The 22,416-nt window shown below is 37.9% G+C and overlaps 1 protein-coding gene across 1 annotated transcript; it reads right to left on the bottom strand.

Moving 5' to 3' along the window:
• Positions 1–373: 373 nt before the first annotated feature.
• plch2b (phospholipase C, eta 2b) lies at positions 374–19,790 on the bottom strand. Its single transcript, XM_065241237.2, has 20 exons — positions 19,269–19,790; positions 17,980–18,126; positions 17,483–17,725; positions 16,736–16,866; positions 8,360–8,530; positions 8,155–8,248; positions 7,875–8,078; positions 7,573–7,693; positions 7,298–7,469; positions 7,117–7,224; positions 6,934–7,014; positions 6,753–6,856; positions 6,428–6,516; positions 5,412–5,597; positions 5,151–5,258; positions 4,925–5,049; positions 3,667–3,751; positions 3,357–3,503; positions 3,171–3,250; positions 374–2,419 (listed from the first exon to the last, which is right to left on the bottom strand). Exons 1-20 carry the CDS (start codon positions 19,501–19,503, stop codon positions 1,067–1,069), a joined length of 3,984 nt encoding a protein of 1,327 aa, XP_065097309.1. The 5' UTR covers positions 19,504–19,790; the 3' UTR covers positions 374–1,066.
• Between the last annotated feature and the right edge of the window lie 2,626 nt (positions 19,791–22,416).

Below are 22,416 nucleotides of genomic sequence, written 5' to 3'. Positions count from 1 at the left end.
TTTTAAAGTTTACTTTACTCTTACACTGCAAAAGGTGATTTTCAAAAAAAAAAAATTCTTAGTATTTTTGTCTTGTTTTCAGTAAAAATATCTAAAAATTCATAAATTAAGATGCTTTTTCTTGATGAGCAAAACAACCCAAGAAAATAATTCTAGTTTTTAGACCAAAAATATCAAATTTAAGTGATTTTGTGCATAAAACAAGCAAAAAATCTGCCAATGGGGTAAGCAAAAAAATCTTGAACATTTTTCTTAAAAACTAAATTCAAGAAAAATTCAAGAAGAATTTGCTAACCCCATTGGCAGATTTTTTTGCTTGTTTCATGCACAAAATCGCTTACATTTGATAATGTTGGTCTAAAAACTAGACTTATTTTCCTGGGTCGATTTGCTCATCAAGAAAAAGCATCTTAATTTAAGAATTTTTAGATATACAAGACAAAAATACTAAAGAACTTTTTTCTTGAAAATCATTTTTTGCAGTGTAAACAGTTAATTCAAGAAAAAAAATTCCCCATTGGCAGATATTTTTGCTTGTTTTAAACACAAATTCACTTAAATTGTATATTTTTTGTCTAAAAACTAGATAATTTCCTTCATTTTGCTCATCAAGAAAAATACATCTTGTTTTAAGAATTTTTAAATATTTTTTACGGAAAACAAGACAAAAATATTAAGTAAGAAAGTCATTTTTTGCAGTGTTACACTTTTGACTTTCAGAACATTTTGCAGATTTCTTTTGTAAAGCAAACTTCTCCAACAATGATTCAAAATTAAAAAATATTGTAACTTTCAAAAAAAAAGTTTATTAATGCTTTAATAAACTTAATCTAACCCCCAAAAGTGTGACTGCATTATAAAAACCTTATGAGCTATAGAGTATAGTTACAGTAAAGTTACAGTATGCACAGTACAACACATGTTATATTTAAATATATGAATAATAAGCACAGGTTGCATGTAAACAAGATAACTTTTCTTCTTTTAGCATCTGTCCATCGCCATCCCAGTTATTACTTTAAGGTCCATGGGTGTGGAATTGCCTTTTTCTACAGTGTTTATCAATCTAAAAATACAAAGTTAAAACCAAACAACATATTAAACTTACAGTCTGATCATGTCGGTAATTAAAATACAAACCTGTATTTAAATTAGGCCAGAGCACTTTGTTGAAAACGTAAAACTTACCTTCGAAAAAAAGTGGAGAATGACAACGAATCTCATGCATTTTCTCTTCAAACAGAGCATTCATCTCCCTCTGCAGAGTGCCCATTGTCAGGTGCTGGTTGTCAGGGAAACGGGATGGCAAAGTACTCAGGTCAAGGCTGTCCGAACTGCTCAGGCTGCTTAATTCACTCTCAGCAAGGTTGTTGTTGTTAGGAAAAGAGTTTTTGTGTGTAACATAACTACAGCTGCCATGCTTCTGAGGGACGGGGAGTTGATCCAGGAAGTCTTTCCTGATGTTACAGGGAGAGGGTGGGTGACGCCTCGGGGTGCTTTTTGATCTACGTCCCAGAAATGGAGAATCTGTGGCAAACTGTCTGCTTAGGTCATTCATGTAGCGTCTGCTCATCGCAGGAGTTGCGGGCATGGACCTCAGCCGCCACGAAGGCATAAGCTCAAAATGTAAAGGTCTGAATGTATTCTTCAGTGACAGGTTTCTGGTATTTAAAGCTCCACTAGAGGGATCCAGTACTCCATCCGGTATTGGATCAAAATTTAAGGGCTCATAGTCTGTTGTAGGTTCTGAGCTTACAGGAGACTGGAGATTTACTTCACACCCTTGAGGATTTAAAGGTTCATATGACTCCTGATCTGAATCCTCAGAAATATTATTAATGTCCGAGACCTGCTGCGAGAGCTTGTTGTGGTCACTCGGCGTTGTAGAAGCTGTTGATAAGTCTACACACCCATATGCAATGCTGACCCGATTTAATGCTGGAGGTAAATCATTTTGTTCTGAATGAATCAGCTCCTGCTTAGAAAGATGTGGTCTAACCAAATCCAATTCAGAACTTTCTTTTGAATCAAATCCTAAATTGATGTAATCCATATTCGTACCTGCTCCACCAGAACATGCGATAGAGGACAGGCGCCGACGTACCTCATGAGATCCTCCTGGCTCCTGAAAAGAGACCTTATGGGCCCTTCTCAGGGGTTCACTTTGAGGTCCTTTATGTAAAGATGTATACTGTGAGGTGCTTTTGCTGTCTTTCGAGCTTATGTCATCACTATAACGTCTATTTAGAAAGTCCTCTTTGGCGTAGGAATCAGGAGAGGCCCGCATAACTTTTGCTTGGTTCCTCTTGGCTCCGCTTTTCCGCAGGAAGCTTGGACCGAATGATCTCCTGCTGCCATCTTCAGAGGTTTGAACGAGCTTTCTCTGAATTAGCTGCTTTACCGCATTGCTTGATTTCACCTGTAAGAATTGGGGTTTGCATATATCAATAAAATGATTTCACAATGTTAAAACACCAATTATAGAAATCAGAATCAATTTACCAAACATTAACCATGGTTTTATTACAGAAATGGTTACTATAGGCTAGGTAAACCATGGTTACCATAATTAACCATAGTTTTGCTACAGTAACCATAGTTTAACCATGGTTGTTGTAGTAATACAATAATTTACAAATAGTAATCAATACACAAAAAAACCAAGACATTTCTTAAAACTTTGAGATGTCAAATAAATCTTTGGTGTCCCCAGAGTATATCTGTGAAGTTTTAGCTCAAAATACCATATAGATTATTATAGCATGTTAAAATTGCCACTATATAGGTGTGAGCAAAAATGTGCCATTTTAAAAATTTAAATGAGCTGACCTCTGCACTAAATGGCAGTGCCGTGGTTGGATAGTAAAGATTAGGGGGTGGTATTACCCCCTTTCGACATCACAAGGGGAGCCAAATTTCAATTACCTATTTTTTACATGTTTGCAGAGAATGGTTTAACAAAATTAAGTTACTGGGTTGTTCTTTTTCACATTTTCTAGGTTGATAGAAGCACTGGGAACCCAATTATAGCACTTAAACATGAAAAAAGCCAGATATTCATGATATGTCCACTTTAATACAATTTTACGATTATAAAACCATGATTACTGTAAGTTTAAATTGGACTAATAAAAAGCTTGTTTAGCATAAATATTCTACCAAACAGTTACCTTTCCTGTGATGTCATTTATGGCAACATGTACAAAGATAGATGCTTCTTCCATGCCTTCTAAATAAACATGTCGATAACCTGTGAAACATTTGAAATATTATGGTCTGATGAATACTGTAACAAAAAACATATACATTGTCCACTTAAACTATGTCCTTCACGTCTACATTTACATCTAGGTTACCTGGCATCATGCTTTTAAACGCTATTGTTCTTTGTCCAATAAAATCCCGCCCAATTGGATCATGATCCCAAACCATAAACCGCACCAAGGCAATCTGAGGCATATGGAGCGTAAACACTAATGTCTCTTCCCACATGGGGTTAAACCCTGTTGACATTAAAACACAAGACATAATATATGAGCACATGCACTAAAACTATAAAAATGTAAAAAAAAAGGGTAACCAAAGGGGAAACCAAAAATTTTAAAGTGTCTGATAAAACATTTAAAATGTACACTAACAAAACTAACAATCCAGCTTTAAACTCACCGTTATCATCCACTACCCTTGTCTGATGTTTATTGCAGTCTGCAGGTAATCCAGTTATTTCCACCTCAACATAGGGATCTATGATCTGAACAACAAACATTCAGTCTCTTGTTAAGGTGCACGAGTAACACTTTACAATCAAGTTGTATTTATTAATATTAGTTAATGCATTAGCTGACATATACTAACAATAAGCAATACAGCATTTTGTTATTTCAGAATTCACGAATATATTTAAAATAAAAAATTGTAAATGTTAGCAACGGTTAATGAACATTGAACTTATTTTTACAATTGCATTTGCATTACCTAACATGAATAAAGATTAATAAATGTTAAAAAATAGTTTATGTTAGCTAATGCATTTACTAAAGGGATAGTTCGGCCAAAAATGATATTAAACCCATGATTTACTCACCCCCAAGCTGTCCGAGTAGCATATGTCCATCGTTTTTCAGACAAACACATTTTCGGATATTTTTTAAAATGTTTTAAATCTTTCAGTTGATTAAATGTAAAGTTACGGGGTCCACGACCTTCAAGTCCAAAAACATCCTTCACAAATTAAATCCAAATGGCTCCAGGATGATAAACAAAGGTCTTCTGAGGGTAATCCGCGCGGTGTTGTTGTAGAAATATCCATATTTAAAACTTTATTAACGTAAATAAATACCTTCCGGTAGCGCACCCATCTTAGACTCCTCTGTATTCAGGAGAGAGTATTAGCGTAGTGTACGCACTTTTCTTAGTGATGTATGACAAATTTGGAGGGCAGGGGCACAGAGCAGCAGCAGAGTAGCCTCCGTAGGCTGCGTAAGCTCTCATCCTGAATGCAGACACCACTAAGATGGCGGCGCTACCAGAAGGTATTTATTTACGTTAATAAAGTTTTAAATATGGATATTTCTACAACAACACCGCGCGGATTACCCTCAGAAGACCTTTGTTTATCATCCTGGAGCCGTTTGGATTTAATTTGTGAAGGATGGACGCACTTTTTTTGGACGCGAAGGTCATTGACCCTGTAACTTCCCATTTAATTAACTGAAAGATCTAAAACATTTTCTAAAATATCCGAAAATGTGTTTGTCTGAAAAACGATGGACATATGCAACTCGGACAGCTTGAGGGTGAGTAAATCATGGGTTTAATATCATTTTTGGTCGAACTATCCCTTTTACTAATGTTAACAAATACAACCTTATTGTAAAGTGTTACTTGTATATTATTATAATATTCATATATTTAATGAACTGACCTCTCCTCTGTCCCCTAACATGGAGTCTTTAGGCTTTGGGAGCTGCTGGCCACTAATAATTTTAAGCACTAACTGAGTTTTCCTGTGTCCAGGTAAAGCATCTTCTAGCACAGGATTAAAGGCACCTGATGACAATCATGATGTTTGAAGTGAAAATTGTCTTTCAGATAACACATAAAATACAAATGTGTCTTCTTTGGTCTGTACTTTAGAGTAATAAACTTACCTTTACACATGCATTTTGGCTTCAGCACGTAGCCGCAGTTTCCATTCGCTGCAAATTTGGCCCTGTTTAGTTGTAGCATACGGCCTTCTGTCTGATAGTTCAGAGCCACTGGAAAGATGAAACAACATTTTGAATGCACTGCGAAACTGCTATGAGTCAAGGCTTTTTAATCAAAGTTGCAGCGGTTTCATCATTAATGAAAAACAAGAGGCCTTGATGATAATTAGAGGAAATAATAATTAAGGAAAAAACTGTGTTTACCTAAATGACAACCTGCGTTCCAAAATGGCTGAGGATTAAAGTTGCTAGAGTCCACACGGTAGTTGGAGGGATAGACCCTTAAAAGTTGCCGTTGATTGAAGCGAACTAACTGTGCTGGCTTCAGCTGCAAAATCTGGTTAGCGATGGTTTCATTTAAAGAGGACACTTGCCAGCTGCACACGTAGGCTGCAACACAAATAGATTTTATAGTCAATAAAATGTTGTGGAGTTCTTAGTTGTTTCATTTCAACTTGGTATCTGATGTTTCTCCTAAAATTGTTTAATAAAATAAAAATAAAATAAGACAATTATTAAAAATCCATTAAGAGTATGTAAAATTAATGTAGATATAAAATAACTGTAACATGCTGTAGCAGGCGTAGTAATATTGCGCACTGCCTTGAAAATAGTTCCCTTGGTTACTTTTAATAGCAGGGGACTATTTTCGGCTGCTGCGTGATATCATTGCGCTTCCTGCAGCCATGTTACGGCAGCAAAGTCCTTGATTATTACGCCAGAATGAGAGTATAGTTCCTAGCCTTATCTGCCTAGAAAATAACAACTTTTAATTTTTCATCGGTCTTAGTAAACGATGTAACTACAGAAGAGTCAAGTTTTAAATAGGAAAAATATTGAAAATCTTTGGTTATTTTTATCACGATGCTAATGGTCTAATCAGATTCAATGGATTGTGCTAAGCTATGCTAAAAATGCTACGGCCAGACCCGAAGATCAGCTGAATGGATTCCAAAACGATAAAAATTAAATGTTTAACTCTAGGGGAGCTGGAAAATAAGCATTTTTCAAAAAAGTGGAGTGTCCCTTTAAGCAAGAGTTTTCATTTGCATTTAAACTCAATGATGTCTGGAAATAAATGGGATGTTAAAGTGAGCTCATCTGTGATTTTCTTTTATATGGGCAGTTAACAATTCAAATCATGTTTTTGGTTGCAAAATTATTCACAAAGGTGGATGTTATTGTGAATGCAACTGTATTCCAAAAACATTTTGTACTACCTTGAGTTTCAATGTCATGAACACGCACAGACTTTGTGTACTTGACCAAATCAGACAGCGCACGAGAGAGTCTCATGGTTTTTCTCCGTCTGAAATATGACATAAACACAAAGCCTATCAAAGGGTTTACAGTGCTTTTCCATGACCTTTCTTATTAACTAAAAATTAAGTTTAGCCTCATAATTTGAAATTTTTTCTTCAATACAGACAATTTCTTCATATTGTTAATCATGAAAATTTCCATAAACCTGCCCTGATAGTTGCATTAAAACATCAGGGTACAATTCGATACAAACTGACCCATTTAATCTCCTGACATACTCACTTGCCATAGTTGATAACCTGTTTATCATTACTGCTTGGGATTTCCAGGTCAGTATCAGAGTCATCCAGGATGGGCTTCTTTCTTACTTTAACCCGCTTTTTCTTCTGAAACAGATAGTGAAACATTAAACCACAGAATAAAATAAAACACATGAAAATGTAATGTGACAGTGCCCAGTGACCTTGCGTCTAAAACTGCCCATGAACAACCTCCTTGAGCGTTTCTTTGATTCATCACTGGTCTCTGGCGCACTTTCTCCAGTCTGTATGCCAAAACAGCAGTTTTCAGTTGTGCTCCACAGTCATAAAAGCTTTGGATAAACACATCTGCCAAATGCATAAATGTAAATAACCAACAGTCTCACATCTCCATTCATTTGCTCCTCTACGTCCTCTTCCTCTTCAGCGCTGTCTTCATCAGAAACATCCCCCTCTTCCGCGTTAGCATCAAGATTTGCTGGCAGCTTCTTACCCTGAGAAATCATGTCAGCTTATTACTCCATCTTTACTTGATTTCTGTCCACTGAGGCTCATATATTCCCTCACCTTGACAAGAACTTTCCCTTTTAAAACCTCTGGAGATGGCAAACGTCTGGACTCGTTCATATTTACGTTGGACAGGTCCAGTTTGTCCTGTAGCACTTCAGTGAGGTATTGAGCCATCTTCTTCTGCTGTGGCACAGAGCAGTGGTTCTCTATTGAAAGAATCACTGGGTATCTGATAGTGGAGGAATTATTCAGCCCATCAATATTTGCCTGCTTCTCATCTGATTATATTGTTCATTTCAAGGCAGATTTGTACAAAATATATTTTTTCTTACTGAGTTTTGGCAAAAGCATATTTGTTGATTGTTTCAACGACTTCTTTAAAGAGGATTTTTGAGGTAAGTGTGTAACCATGATGCACTATGGGTTCTCCATCAGGACCATCCCAACAGTCAACTAATAAGAACAAACACTTAAAAACTGAAAAAGGTTTCATGCGACTTGAAGTGATAAGAGGCATTTTGCAATTATTAGCATTGGGTCAAATTAATCATAATTTTATAATGTTAAAAAGTCAAGCCAAATACTACTACTAACATCTAAGACAAAGATAAGCTTTAAGGTTGTAAATTTCTACCTTCCACACATCGACAGCCTGCCTGAAGCACATAAGCGTACATATCAGCCCGAGACTGAGACAGCAGCTGATCTCCTGTCAGGTAGGTGTTGTGAGAAGATGCAATGTAGTAATGTGTCAAGGGCTGCGCCATATCCTGATTTACTTGATAGTGTTCAGGGTTAAAGATGTCGCATGCAGGACTACGCATGAAATTGGTGAAACCTTAGGAAGCAGGAAAATAATTCAGAACGTTTTGTTCTTGTATCTGTAAAAACAATGGACAGTTGAAGTGTCTCACCATCAATACCCATCACCATGTGTTTTTGGTTTTCAGGGCACGGCTCAAACTGATTTATGATCATCTTGCAATACTCTCTGGATACGTCTACCATCTGAAAAAATAAAAACATAAGTCAGTGACATTACAGTTTGTGTCCGTTTAATAAAACAGCAACAGATGTGACAAAAACTATGTGAAGATGTGCATAATAAATCACACCGGCCTTTTGCTCATTTTCCAAAAAGCGGACGAGGTCATTTAAGTCCATGTGCTCTTTGTGGTTGCTGTAGGTGATCATGAGCAAATAAAGATCTCTGCGTGTCGAGATCATCTTGTAAAATGTACAGAATGCCTCAAACGTCAAAGACCCCTGGTTTTCATCTGTGTCAGCCTCCTACGGATCAGACAAAAGTATAACTATCCACATAAAATTCATGAAAACATTGTTAAATGGCTAAAATAATTAAAAGGAAAAAAACAAACTTTGGTACATTTCAAAATGTTAAACTTTCAGATTAAACGGTGTACAAAAGCTGTCACTGCAGTACACTTTAAAAAGATACACCTTTATACCTAAATAATGCACATGAGTACATTAAAGGTACATATTGCTGGGTCAATGACGTGACGTTAATTATTTTGTGTCCATATGGTTCAATTAAATGTAAAAGGGTTAAAATTTCAAAATAAATTTGCTAATTACTTGCATACATTCTCTTTTTTTGAGGAACATTTTTTTCTGATTTTATTTAATTTTGAAAGAATATTTGGGGGATAATTGCAAAAATGTCAATGTGTTGTTACCGATCTGTCAATTGATGTAACTAGTGGTTTTTTTTAAATGAAAATATAAATATATTCATAAAAAATGTGGAATTAAATATGATCATCTAGTTTAGAGTAATATGATTTTTGTGCATACATTTTTAAATCATTTATCAAAGATTATTTAGAAAACAGAGCTGTTTTCAGCATATGTCAGGATATATTACAAAAACGCATTAAAATTTACATTTAGAAATAACTAACAAAAAATTGTATTTTAATTTTTTTCTTTGATGATGATGATGATGATAAGGCTTACATGCCATCAAGGTAAATAAAATATGTAATATTTCTCATTCTTTGGCACTATTGGTGGTTACACCATTTGACATTTTCAGGTCCATTCAGTCTTAACTTTCATAAAAATGGTGCAAATGTAATTTTTTATTGCATAGAATTTACATTCACTAGTTCGCCTGCGCATTCAGGTCTTAATGATTAATGGTAAACAAACTTGGCTTGCTGTCCTCGAAGGGAGCTCTGTACCTGAGCTCTGAACCTTCAGAGAGAGCGAACCTGAGGCTGGGGCTCGAGCCACAAGTTCAACCCCCTGCAACTGAACTGCAAAGAGGAAGAAGGAGAGAGTGAAGGAGGAGATGGGGAGGAGGAGGGATGTCGGAAAAGAAAGCAGCTGGACAGGAAGGCCTGAAGGCTGCCTTATATACGCCCATCATGATGATGATTGACAGGCCTGAATGTTTAGGCTCCTCCCGAACCTACGTTTAGAACTGCATTTCACTAGTTCGCCTGCGCATTCAGGTCTTAATGATTAATGGTAAACAAACTTGGCTTGCTGTCCTCGAAGGGAGCTCTGTACCTGAGCTCTGAACCTTCAGAGAGAGCGAACCTGAGGCTGGGGCTCGAGCCACAAGTTCAACCCCCAAAAGAGTGTTTGTTGGACAGCAAGTTGAGCAGGAGCCTGCGAGTAATTAAGGTCTGTAAGATTTATCCTCTCTCTCCCCCAAAAAATGGGTAGAATATCATCAGTAAGAGGAAGAAGAAATGGTTTGAATTACTACTGCGGTAGTAAGAGCGAAGATGAAATCACTGCTGCGGCAGTGAAAAAATTGTACAGAAAAAGATGTGCAAAGTTTCAGCTTAAGACTCCTGCGGGAGTCAATGGGAAGCGTGCGGCCTGGGGCTCCTGCGGGAGCAAGGCTGAATCACTACTGTGGTAGTGCAAGCATTATGAAATCACTGCTGCGGCAGTGAGCAAAGTTATACAAACAAAGCTGTGCGAAATTTTGGCTTAAGACTCCTGCGGGAGTTACTGGGAAGCGCACGGACTGGGGCTCCTGCGGGAGCAAGGCTGAATCACTACTGCGGTAGTGCGAGCGTTATGAAATCACTGCTGTGGCTGTGAGCAAAGTTATACAGAAAAAGCTGTGCGAAATTTTTGGCTTCAGACTCCTGCGGGAGTTACTGGGAAGCGAACGGACTGGGGCTCAAAGGGGAGCAAGGCTGAATCACTACTGCGGGTTATGAAATCACTGCTGCGGCAGTGAGCAAAGTTATACGGAAAAAAAGTGTGCGAAATTTGGGCTTATTTTAGCTCTAGCTATAGACACTATATGCTACGCATCAGTTACAGGCTATGAATTGTAACTATGTTTGCTTGTATGGTCCCTGTCAAATAAACAAATAATAACTCCTGCGGGAGTAGGAAATGCGCTGTCTGGGGCTTCGGAGCGAGCGGGATAAGATCACTACTAAGGCAGTGAGAAAAAAAGGTTGCGGCAACTGTTAAATAAGAGCGCGATCGACTGGGATCAATACTGTGGTAGTATGAGCGGGACAAAATCACTGCTGAAATCAATGCGTATCGAGCGAAAGGTTGTTAGAGGCTGATTGTGGTTGATAATTAGCCAACATGTTCATTAGATTTTTGTTGACAAATAACTGCGCAAAAAACACACGAACATTGGAAACAATCGTGAACACGTTTTTTGGAGCAACGGACTATATTATTTAGGATAAATTTCTATAGGAGGAAAAACGCAAAATAAGAACATCTTGTGACTATTTTGTGGGCTCGTCTGCTTACTTTAGAGAACTGTGTTAAGAGGTTGGTATCCGGTGGGACCAGCGGGACCCAACTCGAACCTTGTGGGAGCATGCAGCTTACCTTTGCTGCGGGTAGGACTGGGCAGATAAAAAAAGCTAGTGGTCCCGGGGTTTCTCGTTGATATAAGTGTCAACAAATAAGAATAAAGAATAAGAATAAAATTAAAACTGGAACGGAAGACTGACATTTTTTTTGTTACATCGCCTTGCAGATGGCTCTGCGAGGCGATGCATGAATTGAAAAAGCGTGAATATGTATAAAAAATATATGGATGTTATGGAATATGCATCTGCGGCCGGTCAGTTTATGGGAAAAAAGCAGTGTTTCTCGATTGTTATAATACGTAGACTACGCTGTGAGATCAAAGTCCAAAGACGTGATCCACTTAGCTTTGCAGCTAGCACGGCACCGTTTAATCCCAGATAGCACGGGTACGACTGTAAGATGTCTGATAAAGATCTGGAGAAGTGGAATACATTTGGTGTGTTAAAACATCTTATAAAGGTCTTAGAAAGAGCTGCTTTACATGAGCGCTTTACATACATTATAAATCAAAAACATCTTTAATATGTCTATGACATCTTTTAGGAAACGTCCCAGAGACGTATTGCAGATGAGCAAACAATCTAAATAATGTGACTTGCAGATGTAAACACAGACATCAAATAGACATCTTCAAGATGTACGTGTGCTATCAGGGATGCGTTTGAAATGACACCTCTGGACACCTAGACAGCACGGGTACGACTGAAAAAGCATGATAAGGATCTGGAGCTCTGGGAATAAAAAAAAAATCTGGGTGAGTAAACATCTCATAACAACCTGGAATAAAATTTCACGGCAGCCTGCCGCCCAATTGGCTTGCTGCCAGCCAGCCGCTTTGCTTTTATGAACCAAAGTCAAACTTTCCGAATTTGGCATTCAATAGAAAAATCGTTGATCAGTTTCATGAGCAGAGCATTCGCGTCGCGCACGCACCACATCTCTGCAGCGGGTATAGTGAGAATTTGAGAAGGGCGAGTCATGTATTGCAGATGTGCAATTTAATCATCAAAAATTACATCTTGCAGGTGAAAATGTAGCGTAGACATCAAATAGACGTGTATGTGTGCTATCAGCAATGTAGAAGCACTCTCGTATGAAAAAAAATTATTACGAACGCAAGAGCAAACGGCTCGTTTGCAGGCTATCGACCGGTACACGGAGATGCACCCACATACATGAATACTGCGGCTCAGCCATTGTTGTAAGTTTGACTGTGCCCTAGATTGCAAACGTAAGGTGCTCTCGTTTTGTGATCAATTGATCTTTAATCTGTGATCAATTCTCAAAAGTAAAGTTTAGCTAAACAAAACAAAAAATCCAAGAACGGAGCTAGAAGTTCATAAACTATATTTAAGACTGTCGACGACAGGGGAAAGTTCCCTCTCGCCCCTAACATTTTTTAAATTAAAGCTTATTGAAAACTGGCCGTGAGGACGAAGGCCAGGATCTGCTGCGGTAAAGAGAAATAAAAATTCTGACAAATTATAGTGAAGTAAGCGGCCGAAATCACTGCTACGGCAATGAAGTAAAATGAATTTAAAAGTTGGGTGTGGTGACGAAAATCTGGACCACTGATTTAGTAGAGAAAATAATTTTTTGACAATTATTGTGGGAGAAGCGGCTTGAAATCATTGCTGCGGCAATGAAGTAAAATTTATTTAAAAGCTGGGTGCAAGGACGAAAACAGGAATCAAGGCTGCAGTAGAGAAATACATTTTTTTTCCGAGAAATAATTGTGAAAAGCAGCCGAAACATTGCTGCGGTAATTAAATAAAATTAATTTAAGAGTCTGGGTGCGAGGACATAAACAGAAATCGCTGCTGTGGTAGAGAAATTTAAACATTTTCTAACAAATTATTGTGAAAAAGCAGACGAAATCATTGCTGCTGCAATGAAGTAAAATTTATTTAAAAGCTGGGTGTGAAGACGAAAACAAGGATCATTGCTGCGGTAGAGAAATATAAAAATGTTCTCTGACAAATAATCGTGAAAGAAGCAGCCGAAATCATTGCTGCGGCAATGAAGTAAAATTCATTTAAAAGCTGGGTTTGAGGACGCCAACAGGAATCACTTCTTCGGGAGAGAAAATTAGAACATTTTGTGACAGATTATAGTGAAAAACCAGCCGAAAAATTAATGAATGCTGCGGCCATGAAGTAAAATTAATTTAGAAACTGGGAGTGAGGACGAAAACAGGAGTCACTGCTGCGGTAGAGAAATATAAAAATGATCTTTGACAAATGATCGTAAAAGAAGCAGCCAAAATCATTGCTGCGGCAATGAAGTAAAAATAATTTAATCAGCTGGGTGTGATGAAGAAAACCTGGATCACTGATGTGGTAGGAAAAAGTTATTTTCTCTGACAATTATCAAGGGAGAAGCAGCCGAAATAATTGCTGCGGCAATGAAGTAAAATAAATTTAAGGCTGGGTGTTAGGATGGAGGCTGGATCACTACTGTGGAAGAAAAAATGTAAATTTACTCTGACGAATTATTGTGAAAGTGGCCGAATTCATTGCTGAAACAATGAAGTAAAATTAATTTAAAAGCTGGGTGATAGGACGAAACCGGGATCACAACTGCAAATAGAAAAAATTGACAATTTTCTCTGACAAAGTATCGTGAGAGGACGAAATTACTGAGGTGGAGAAATATCAAGTTTAACTGGGGCTGGTGAATAATCGGAGTCCGAGAACACTGCTGCGGCAGTGAGAAATGGATTTTAACTGGCGCTATTGCGGTTGGTCAGATAACTGCTGTTGGCCTTGAGATTGAAAATGAAATCAAGTGCGGGAGCGGTGTTTGTGGTTGCTGCTGCGGCTGAGGGAATGAACTTTAGGTGAGACAGGTGGAAATTATTCGATGGTAAAGAATTATGTGCGCTTCTAGTAAAAACCGGCGATTAGGGATGAAGTCCTGCAGTTGGTTACGAGGTGAGTTAATACAGACAAATCTTCTTTAGTCCATAAATCTATAAAGTTTATTGGCATAACTCCGCGGCGTGATATTTAATGACCTGATATCAATTTAATGGTGCGGCGATGAGAGACAATACCGAAGAACGATTTCAAATTGCGAAGCAAGTTTAAATGTTTTAATAAACACTGTGGTTTGGCTGTTGGACAAATTGTGAATAGCAATGAGACCGGGGTTAGGTCGCCTGTTAATTAAGCACTAATTAGCATCAACCGAACCGCGTTTTTTGAGATGTTCTAATCAATTGTGAATAATATTTAAAGCAATGAAGAAGCAATATATTTAACGAATAAACATTATATGCTTATTAGGTTGATGAAAGTGGACTAGCTTACCGTGATAGTGCGAGCGGCGGTTCTGTAACGGAGAGAAACGGAGATCCCTACTGCGGTAGAGATAAAGCGACAGAAAGATCAGCTTTAAATAATACTTAACCGGACTCGTGGCGAGCCCGTGTGAGCAGGCAAGCCTGCAACAAATCTCTTTGATTGATCCATGCAATACAATGCTATTTAATGTATATGCGTCTTTACTATGAAGTATAGAAACTTGCCATTTAAAACACGAGATAGGCTATCTTATATTTATAAAGAATGTACCCTGGATGAGGAAATAACTACAATCCGATTTCTGCATTGCTTGAAAAGTAAAAACGTAAATGAAATGAAAGTTTAATAAAGACATATTTATGAGATTGTTATTTTGTTCATGTTCTTATATGTGTCAAGTTTTTGTGTTACAACAATAGGGTTGTTCCGACAGACGACTTTTTCTATCCTTAGCTCTGTGTTGGGTTTTTTGAACTCAATTGCTCAATGCTGTCGGTTCAAAGAAAAGTGCAACAGTTAGCGCGTCATGCCTTTCGCCTTTTGGGCTGCACCGGGACGGTCCGCCGGCCGCGGACCCTCTCGATGACGAAAATGACGTCATGTGGACGGCGCGCATACGCGGACGTCCCTAGTATACTTTCGGCTTCGTGTGCGCGAAAAGCGGAGGCTCGTTGTAGACCATTGCGTGGGATCCTTGCCCGTCCGCGGAGACTGTCATGTATGCATGCGGGGCCAGTGGAATGCGGTGTTGCCTTGGATGGAAGAACGCGGGAGCGTGTAGCGAATTCTTCTACAGAGCTGTGAGAAAAAAAATAAACTATCGAGAAGAACGAAAAAACGAGCAGTTTGATTGAATTGACAATAAGGTAGGTTTCACTACGATTAACTCTGGATTATAAAGCTCCGATAATTGTTAGCTTTGATGGAAAATGGATTAATAAACGCGAAAACAAGTGCAACACAGTCCTGTGGGCCGCCATTGTTGTTTTGGTCGATCGCGCATGCGTAGACGGAATTAACAGAAGCGCATGATGTCACGTCGCTGTTGTCAAACAGCGTTTGCAATCGAGCATGCGGTTGTCGTGTAAAAGAACATCCGAAATGCAAAAATATTGAGCACAGCCCCTGACATCAACTACAGCGGTAGTGAGAGCGGGTACTAAAAAGCCGCTGCATTGGTATTTAAAAATATATTTCCCAAGTTAGTAGGAGCTGGAGCTCGTTGTGTAGATGTGATTCCGGAAACGGGCGGGGCCAAAATCCGGAAAAGAAAGCAGCTGGACAGGAAGGCCTGAAGGCTGCCTTATATACGCCCATCATGATGATGATTGACAGGCCTGAATGTTTAGGCTCCTCCCGAACCTACGTTTAGAACTGCATTAAATACACTATCTGCATTGAAATGAACCCAAAGCGTGCTTTTAAAACAAGTTTTTTAAAAAGATTTTGAATTTCTCATCTTGCCAAACCGTTTTTGACACTGATCCTGCTACCAAATAAGGTTTCGTCCCAGTGACCACTTTTGTGCCTTTTTTTGAGAGTGTCGTTTTTAATGAGACTATTAGTGAAAGTAGTTTAATGGAGTTCAGGACGGTATAAAGAAATGTCCCCATTAAGGATTAGAGGCACTCAAGTTAAGACCTTAACCAGACAACACCATCTGTTCAAAGTGAGCCATATGTTACTAGTTCAGCATACTCATCAGGAACTTTATCAGTAATGGCCCTCTGGATGTATTTGCAATGACTTTAGTAAATTTATGATGATATACTTTAGAAACAGAAGAGATCTTATGGCACTCAATTCCACCTAAGAAGAAATGCTACGTAATAAAATTGTACACCTGTATAGGAAGAATACTTCTATTTCAACCCAAGCTAGTAAACACTAGTTTGCAACACTGCATGCTAGACATAAGAAATGGCTACAGTAACAGCATTAAAGCTATAGTACTTAATTTTACTTTCAGTTTACAATTAGCTGAAGAGCAGATGTATTTATCAGGCACAAACGCAATCAGTATCTCAATTTACCTAACAGCACGAAATTGCAATTATTTCACTACAAAACACAGTAGAATTCACAAAACACTTCTCTTGAACAAATTTGCTACTTGCTAATTTTCTACTTAATACTAATTTGACACTAATGAATTTTATGAGCTAACATGATTACAAACTGCAGGACTGAACTGAAAAGCATTTTGTCATGGTACACATGTTTAGCAAAAGCTTGGTATGGTCGCTATTTGAAAGCTTGTTAATGCAATGCTAATGAAAAATGTGATTTAGTAATGTTGCATAATTTTGACCTGTAACTCAGTGAGTTACACGAAATTGACAGCTTTATGTTACTTTACCTCAAACATTTTTTTGACTTTCTGCTTTGGAAGATTCACGTTGAGTTTGTGAAGCAGCTGCAGAACTTCCCCAATGCTTAAACTCCCATCACCATTTTTGTCAGCTTCTGAAAAGGTCTGCTTCAACCATTTGCAACAAGAGGTCAGGAAATATGATACATATTTTTTTTTTACAAAGAAAGCATCACAATATGGGTAAATCTGATAAAAAAAAATACAATTTTAAACAGGCATCACGGGGGGTTACTATACTAGTGGATTATCGCATTAGGACCGTTTCTCAAACGGAATGCTCCATCCTTCAAAGGTCGCATGTAGGCTGCATATGTCGTATAGACTGTCTTAATTTAGAATATTAACAACTATAAAGTTTACTTTTATACTTAGTTAATCGTAAATTGATGTTATATGCTTGTGACTTGCATGTAATGCTCAGTTAACTGAAATAAATCTGGCTCGATGACGTATGCAGCCTGCATATGCGAAGGACCTCCGGAGGCTGCAGCCTTTTGTTTGAGAAACGGCCTAGGTGTTCGACTTAATGCGGCGCCGCAAGAACTCACATGCGGCTGACGTCTAAATACCGCGAGAACAAGTCGAAATAAGACTTCTCCGTATGATTTTTCAAATCTGTCTCGCGGTACTTTGACGCCATCGGCCTGTCGGTTCTTGCGGCCCCGCATGTCGAACAAGCCTTTCGCTACCTGCCTTCACCTACAGAGGTGACTGACAGTTTTAAAGGATATTGATCTCGCGTTCGTTGTCTTTTTGCCAGACTGTCCTCATCGCTGATGCCTGCCATGAGATATTTCAGGCCAGTAATCCAGGTTCGTGCCTCTTCTCCATTCGTGGTTACCAAGTCAAGAGATTCTACATGGTCACCGTGGTAAATACTGAAGCAGCAGTTTGGATCAAAGTTATTGTTGGCAAATCGCCTAAAGGCCTCTGTTTTCATCCCCTCACAGACCTCATGGATAGAGTCTATGGTGACTGAATAAAACAATCATGTGATGTGATGCTCTGACAATGTTTTATATATCTTTATTTTGCAGATAAATATTAAAACATTATTAAACATTTGCACTAAAAACATATTTAAAGGCAGGGTGCATGATTTTTGAAAGAAAAAAAACTTTGAAAAAAGGGAGTTGTCTTTATAATGCACATCAATTTGTTGTAACATTTAACATTAAAATGTATTATGTTCAAATGAAACCAATGGCCGTCCTTTAACATGGACTTACTTTTAGCTTTCTCATGTTTTCTGGAGGGTCTCCACCGAATACAGGATTTATGCTCATCTAGGTAGAAAAGGCGAACCAGAGTCTTGGATTTTCCTCTTAGTTTAATCATCTGAGTGCCAGCCTGCATGTTGCACATGCATCTCTCTACTGCAAAACCAAGAGAAGATTTGATCACTGACTACATCTGTTTAAGGGCCTGAGAGTGCAAGTGAGGAATTTCAAGAACATCTGTTTTTTTGGAATTCATTCATTTTTCTTTGAGAACGTGGTGACATAATTAGTATGCATTGAGAAAATCCTTCAGAATGTCAGAGTTGAATTGTTCAAGCAGATGTAACAAGTAGCTTCTCAATCAGATTACACATCTGCGTCAGACACAAGCTGCGTGTGCGTGTGTTGGCATGCATCATGGAAACATTATGGTGGTCGTCTCATTCACTTACAAGAACAACACGTGTTTCGGAAATGAAATGTGAATGTATTTTAGGGTGAGTTAAGTACGGGTACCTGATTTCACAGATGCATATGATGCTGACGCATTCATATAGCATTTAAAAGGGAAAAATGGTTTTATAATATTTTTTACCACGGGTCTGTTGAATGCTGTATTCTGATTGGCTGAGAAATGTTCCGTGGGTATGCATTAATTTCCGATAACCGCACACCTAACTTGTCAAATGTCTTAAAAATAGGCATCAGAGCAATGTTTGTGGTAACCGTGGTATAAGAGGAATAATTGACTCCAGTCCTTTGAATTATTTGAAAATAATGCACACCCGCGGTGTAACGGCGGTGTGCATTATTTTCTTATAATTCAATGGCCCGTCGTCAATTATTCCTTACTTAAAGTGGTGTGTTTGTCTAAAAAATGTTTTGCACATCTCCTCATTTACATTACATTTCTTTATTTGGCAGATGCTTTTATCCAAAGTGACTGCGTTAAACATTTTGTCAAAGGAGCCAATAATAAGTACAGTGTACAAAGTATAGGATTAGTTAACCTTCTTAATTGGTTGTCAATGAAACTTAGCCATTAATGGCAATTCTGAGAGTTTTTGAAAGAGAGGATCAGGGACACACGAGTCATGTGATGTAACTAGTCTGTTTCTGTCAGACTAATCTGAGGGGATTGTTTGTGTCCATATGCCCTGAGCCACTCACAGGTGCCTTTCTGCATTTCTCCTAAATGAAAAACATTTCTCTCACTGCAGCTTTGATCACTATTTTACAACAGCAATATACAGTTATACTTCTAAAATGAATTAAAAGCAGTAAAGGTAGACACTTGCCTATTTGACCCATTCTCAGTTTCGGCGTTGCAACAATACTTCCCCCTATCCAGAAGAACTCTTCAGCCAGCCGTGATATCGCAGCTTTCTGCCATAGTTTAGGTGAAGTCATAATAGAAGGGGGAGGTGATCTGAAAGGTGAAGCTGACCTCCTCCCGGGACTCGGAGGAGTCCGGGTGAGAGAAGGTGAAAACAAGACTGGAGATGATGGTGCCATTCCTGAAGCTGTGTTCATTACTGCGGTACTCTTGTGTAGTCATTACCTAAACCCCTGGTGATGTTCCTCACCCACTTTATCAGTCCTGCATCTGTCATAAGGTCTGCCTACAGCTTTCTTTCACATCCAGCGAGAGGTGTTAGTAAAATGATGATCTGACAGTTCTCAAGGGTAGGACTCTGCATGTAAACAGATGATTTAATTCCAATTCTGGATGATCCTCTTAGCAGCTGAACTTGCATCCGGTCCATTGATATTGATATTTCTTTAAAAATTTCAGTGTGAATGGTCAAATTAGACTGCCATTGTGGACATCGTGGCTTAAAGACCTGGAGAAACTGGAACAGGAGAGACGTGTCAACAGTCTGTAAATCTTTAATCCAGGATGAGGTGAGGGCATTACTCGTAGTCGTACGGGATTTTAATGCCTTATGCTTATGGACTAGCTGAGAAAAAGAATAAGACATATCAAGTTGGTTGTTCCTCTAGTAATTTTAGTGTAATCTTGTAAAATCTTATTTACATAAAGCATAAAGAAGTACTTGAGTCACCAGGTTCATAGACTGCATGAATTACAAATAAGTGATTTTCTCACATTTTTATTTAATTCAATTATTTTATCAACCAAGCTATTGATGGCAAAAGTAAGGCAAATTACAACTTAAATAATAATATTAATTAATTTATATTCAAACGATAAACAAAATGGGCATTCAGGCAGTCATCACCACAAAATAACTCCTATCAAGGATGAGCTCAATTTAAAGAAAAAACACCACAGTTTTTCAATATTTTACTATGTTCTTACCTTAACTTAAACGAATTAATACATACCTATCTTTTTCAATGCGTGCACTTAATCTTTGTACAGCACATCATTAATGTGTTAGCATTTAGCCTAGCCCCATTCATTCCTTAGGATCCAAACAAGGATGAATTTAGAAGCCACCAAACACTTCCATGTTTCCCTATTTAAAGACTGTTACATGAGAAGTTACACGAGTAAGTATGGTGGCACAAAAGAATATGTGGCAATTTTTTAAGCAAATAAAAAATGAGAACTATATTGTATGGCAGAAGAGCACTTAGTTTGCAGCACTTCGACCTCGGGCGCGGTTATATTGACGAAGTTTGAGCGAGAGGGGGAGTAGTCAGGAGTGATGATGTTACTGCATGCTGAGATCAAAGTGCTGCAAACTAAGTGCTCTTCCACCATACAACAGTTCTCATTTTTTAGCCTTTTAAAAAAATCACGTTTTATTTTGTGCCACCATACTATGGAACATGAACATGGAAGTGTTTGGTGGCTTCTAAATTCATCCCTGTTTGGATCCTAAGGAATGAATGGGGCTAGGCTAAATGCTAACACATTCACAACGCGCTGTACAAAAATTAAGTGTACGCTTTTAAAAAAGATAGGTATGTATTAATTTGTCTAAGTTGAGGTAAGAACATAGTAAATATTGAAAAACTGTGTTGGTTTCCTTTAAATTGTATGTTTCTTAACTCTGAACATCCCTATAGCATTTAGTTCAGGCATTTAATGGTTGTAAAGCAACAAAGAAACCAATAAGACAGCATTTTACATTGGTGACAGAAAAAAAAAGATTGGTGACAGTCTTACTGAGAGTCTTAATTTGCTGGATGACACTGAAATTAGTGTGTGTTAGGTAAACACTTTTGAAAAACAGTTTTACTCATTGTTTCTCACTAAAAAAAGGTTAATCCTATATAGTGACATTCGTAGCTCTTGACACAATTTCAGCAACAACACAAACAAAAAACTGATTTTGTAGCCCACACTTAACTTCTGGTAGACTTCCACATAGAATCAATAACATCAAGTCCTTCTAGAGTAACTTTATTTTTAATAATAAGCAAAATAAACAGCCTGTAAATCACCTTAGTTTAATAGCGTAACCATTTCACTGAGCTAAAATTACTGTGTAAAATTAACTTAGTGTTAGCTACAGATCCTTAAAGGAACAGTATGTAGGATTGTGGCCAAAACTGGTATTGCAATCACAAAACGTGTGGCTAAAACTGGTACTGCAATCACACAGCTGGTGGCCAATATACCAAACGACAACATAAACATCAGTTGAGGGCTGCAACTCCACTTTTTAAATGACAATATCTTGGCCGGACCGCTGTTGTGAGTGATATGAGTATTTGAAATGAAAATGATTTCTTAATGTCTAGTGACATTTCAGGGCCATTTAATGATTAATTGATATAAATTTCTTACATACTGTTCCTTTAAATTCTTGCCTGGCTGCTGTCTCCCCTCGTCTTTTGGAAACCGAAACATTTTTTTTCTTTTTCACAAGGTATTTGTTCCAGGGTCGGTTTAGTCGCTAGCCAAAGAGATAAACAAGCACATACCGAAGTTAACCACGTAACCACGCGTGCATCCGATGAAACCATCTAGTATTCAAGTTATGTGCACATTCATGTTGAAATATCCCTGCTGAAAAAAACTATTAAACCATTACAGAAAATTCTAATGGTTTTATTGGGAATTTTATTGGTTCTAATGGAATATGGCCCAAAACACACTACAGTGTATTGTTTTTTGTTGGTCTCTAATGGTATGTATTGGTTCTAATGGAATATTGCCCAAAATACACTATAGTGGTTTTAATGGCAAAAGCTAATGGTTCCTATGAGTATTTTAATGGAAACCATTAGAATTTTCTGTAATGGTTTATTGTTTTTTTCAGCAGGGATGGCATTCATGTCATTTTAATTAAGACAAATTAGCTGTAATATGCCAGCCAGTCTGAGCTTAGATGTATCTAAAATACCTACCTGTTCATTTTAAACCCATCTATCAAATACATTTTTGTCTTATGAACGAAGACAAAACAGGGAAATGTCTTGATCAAATCTAGATTAAGTGCCAAATAATTGTACAGCAAGACACAAGAA

The sequence above is a fragment of the Paramisgurnus dabryanus genome, chromosome 14 (assembly GCF_030506205.2).
Source record: "Paramisgurnus dabryanus chromosome 14, PD_genome_1.1, whole genome shotgun sequence".
Classification (NCBI taxonomy): domain Eukaryota; kingdom Metazoa; phylum Chordata; class Actinopteri; order Cypriniformes; family Cobitidae; genus Paramisgurnus; species Paramisgurnus dabryanus.
Note: the sequence above shows the minus strand (reverse complement) of the source record. Positions and strands in the feature narration are given on the sequence as shown.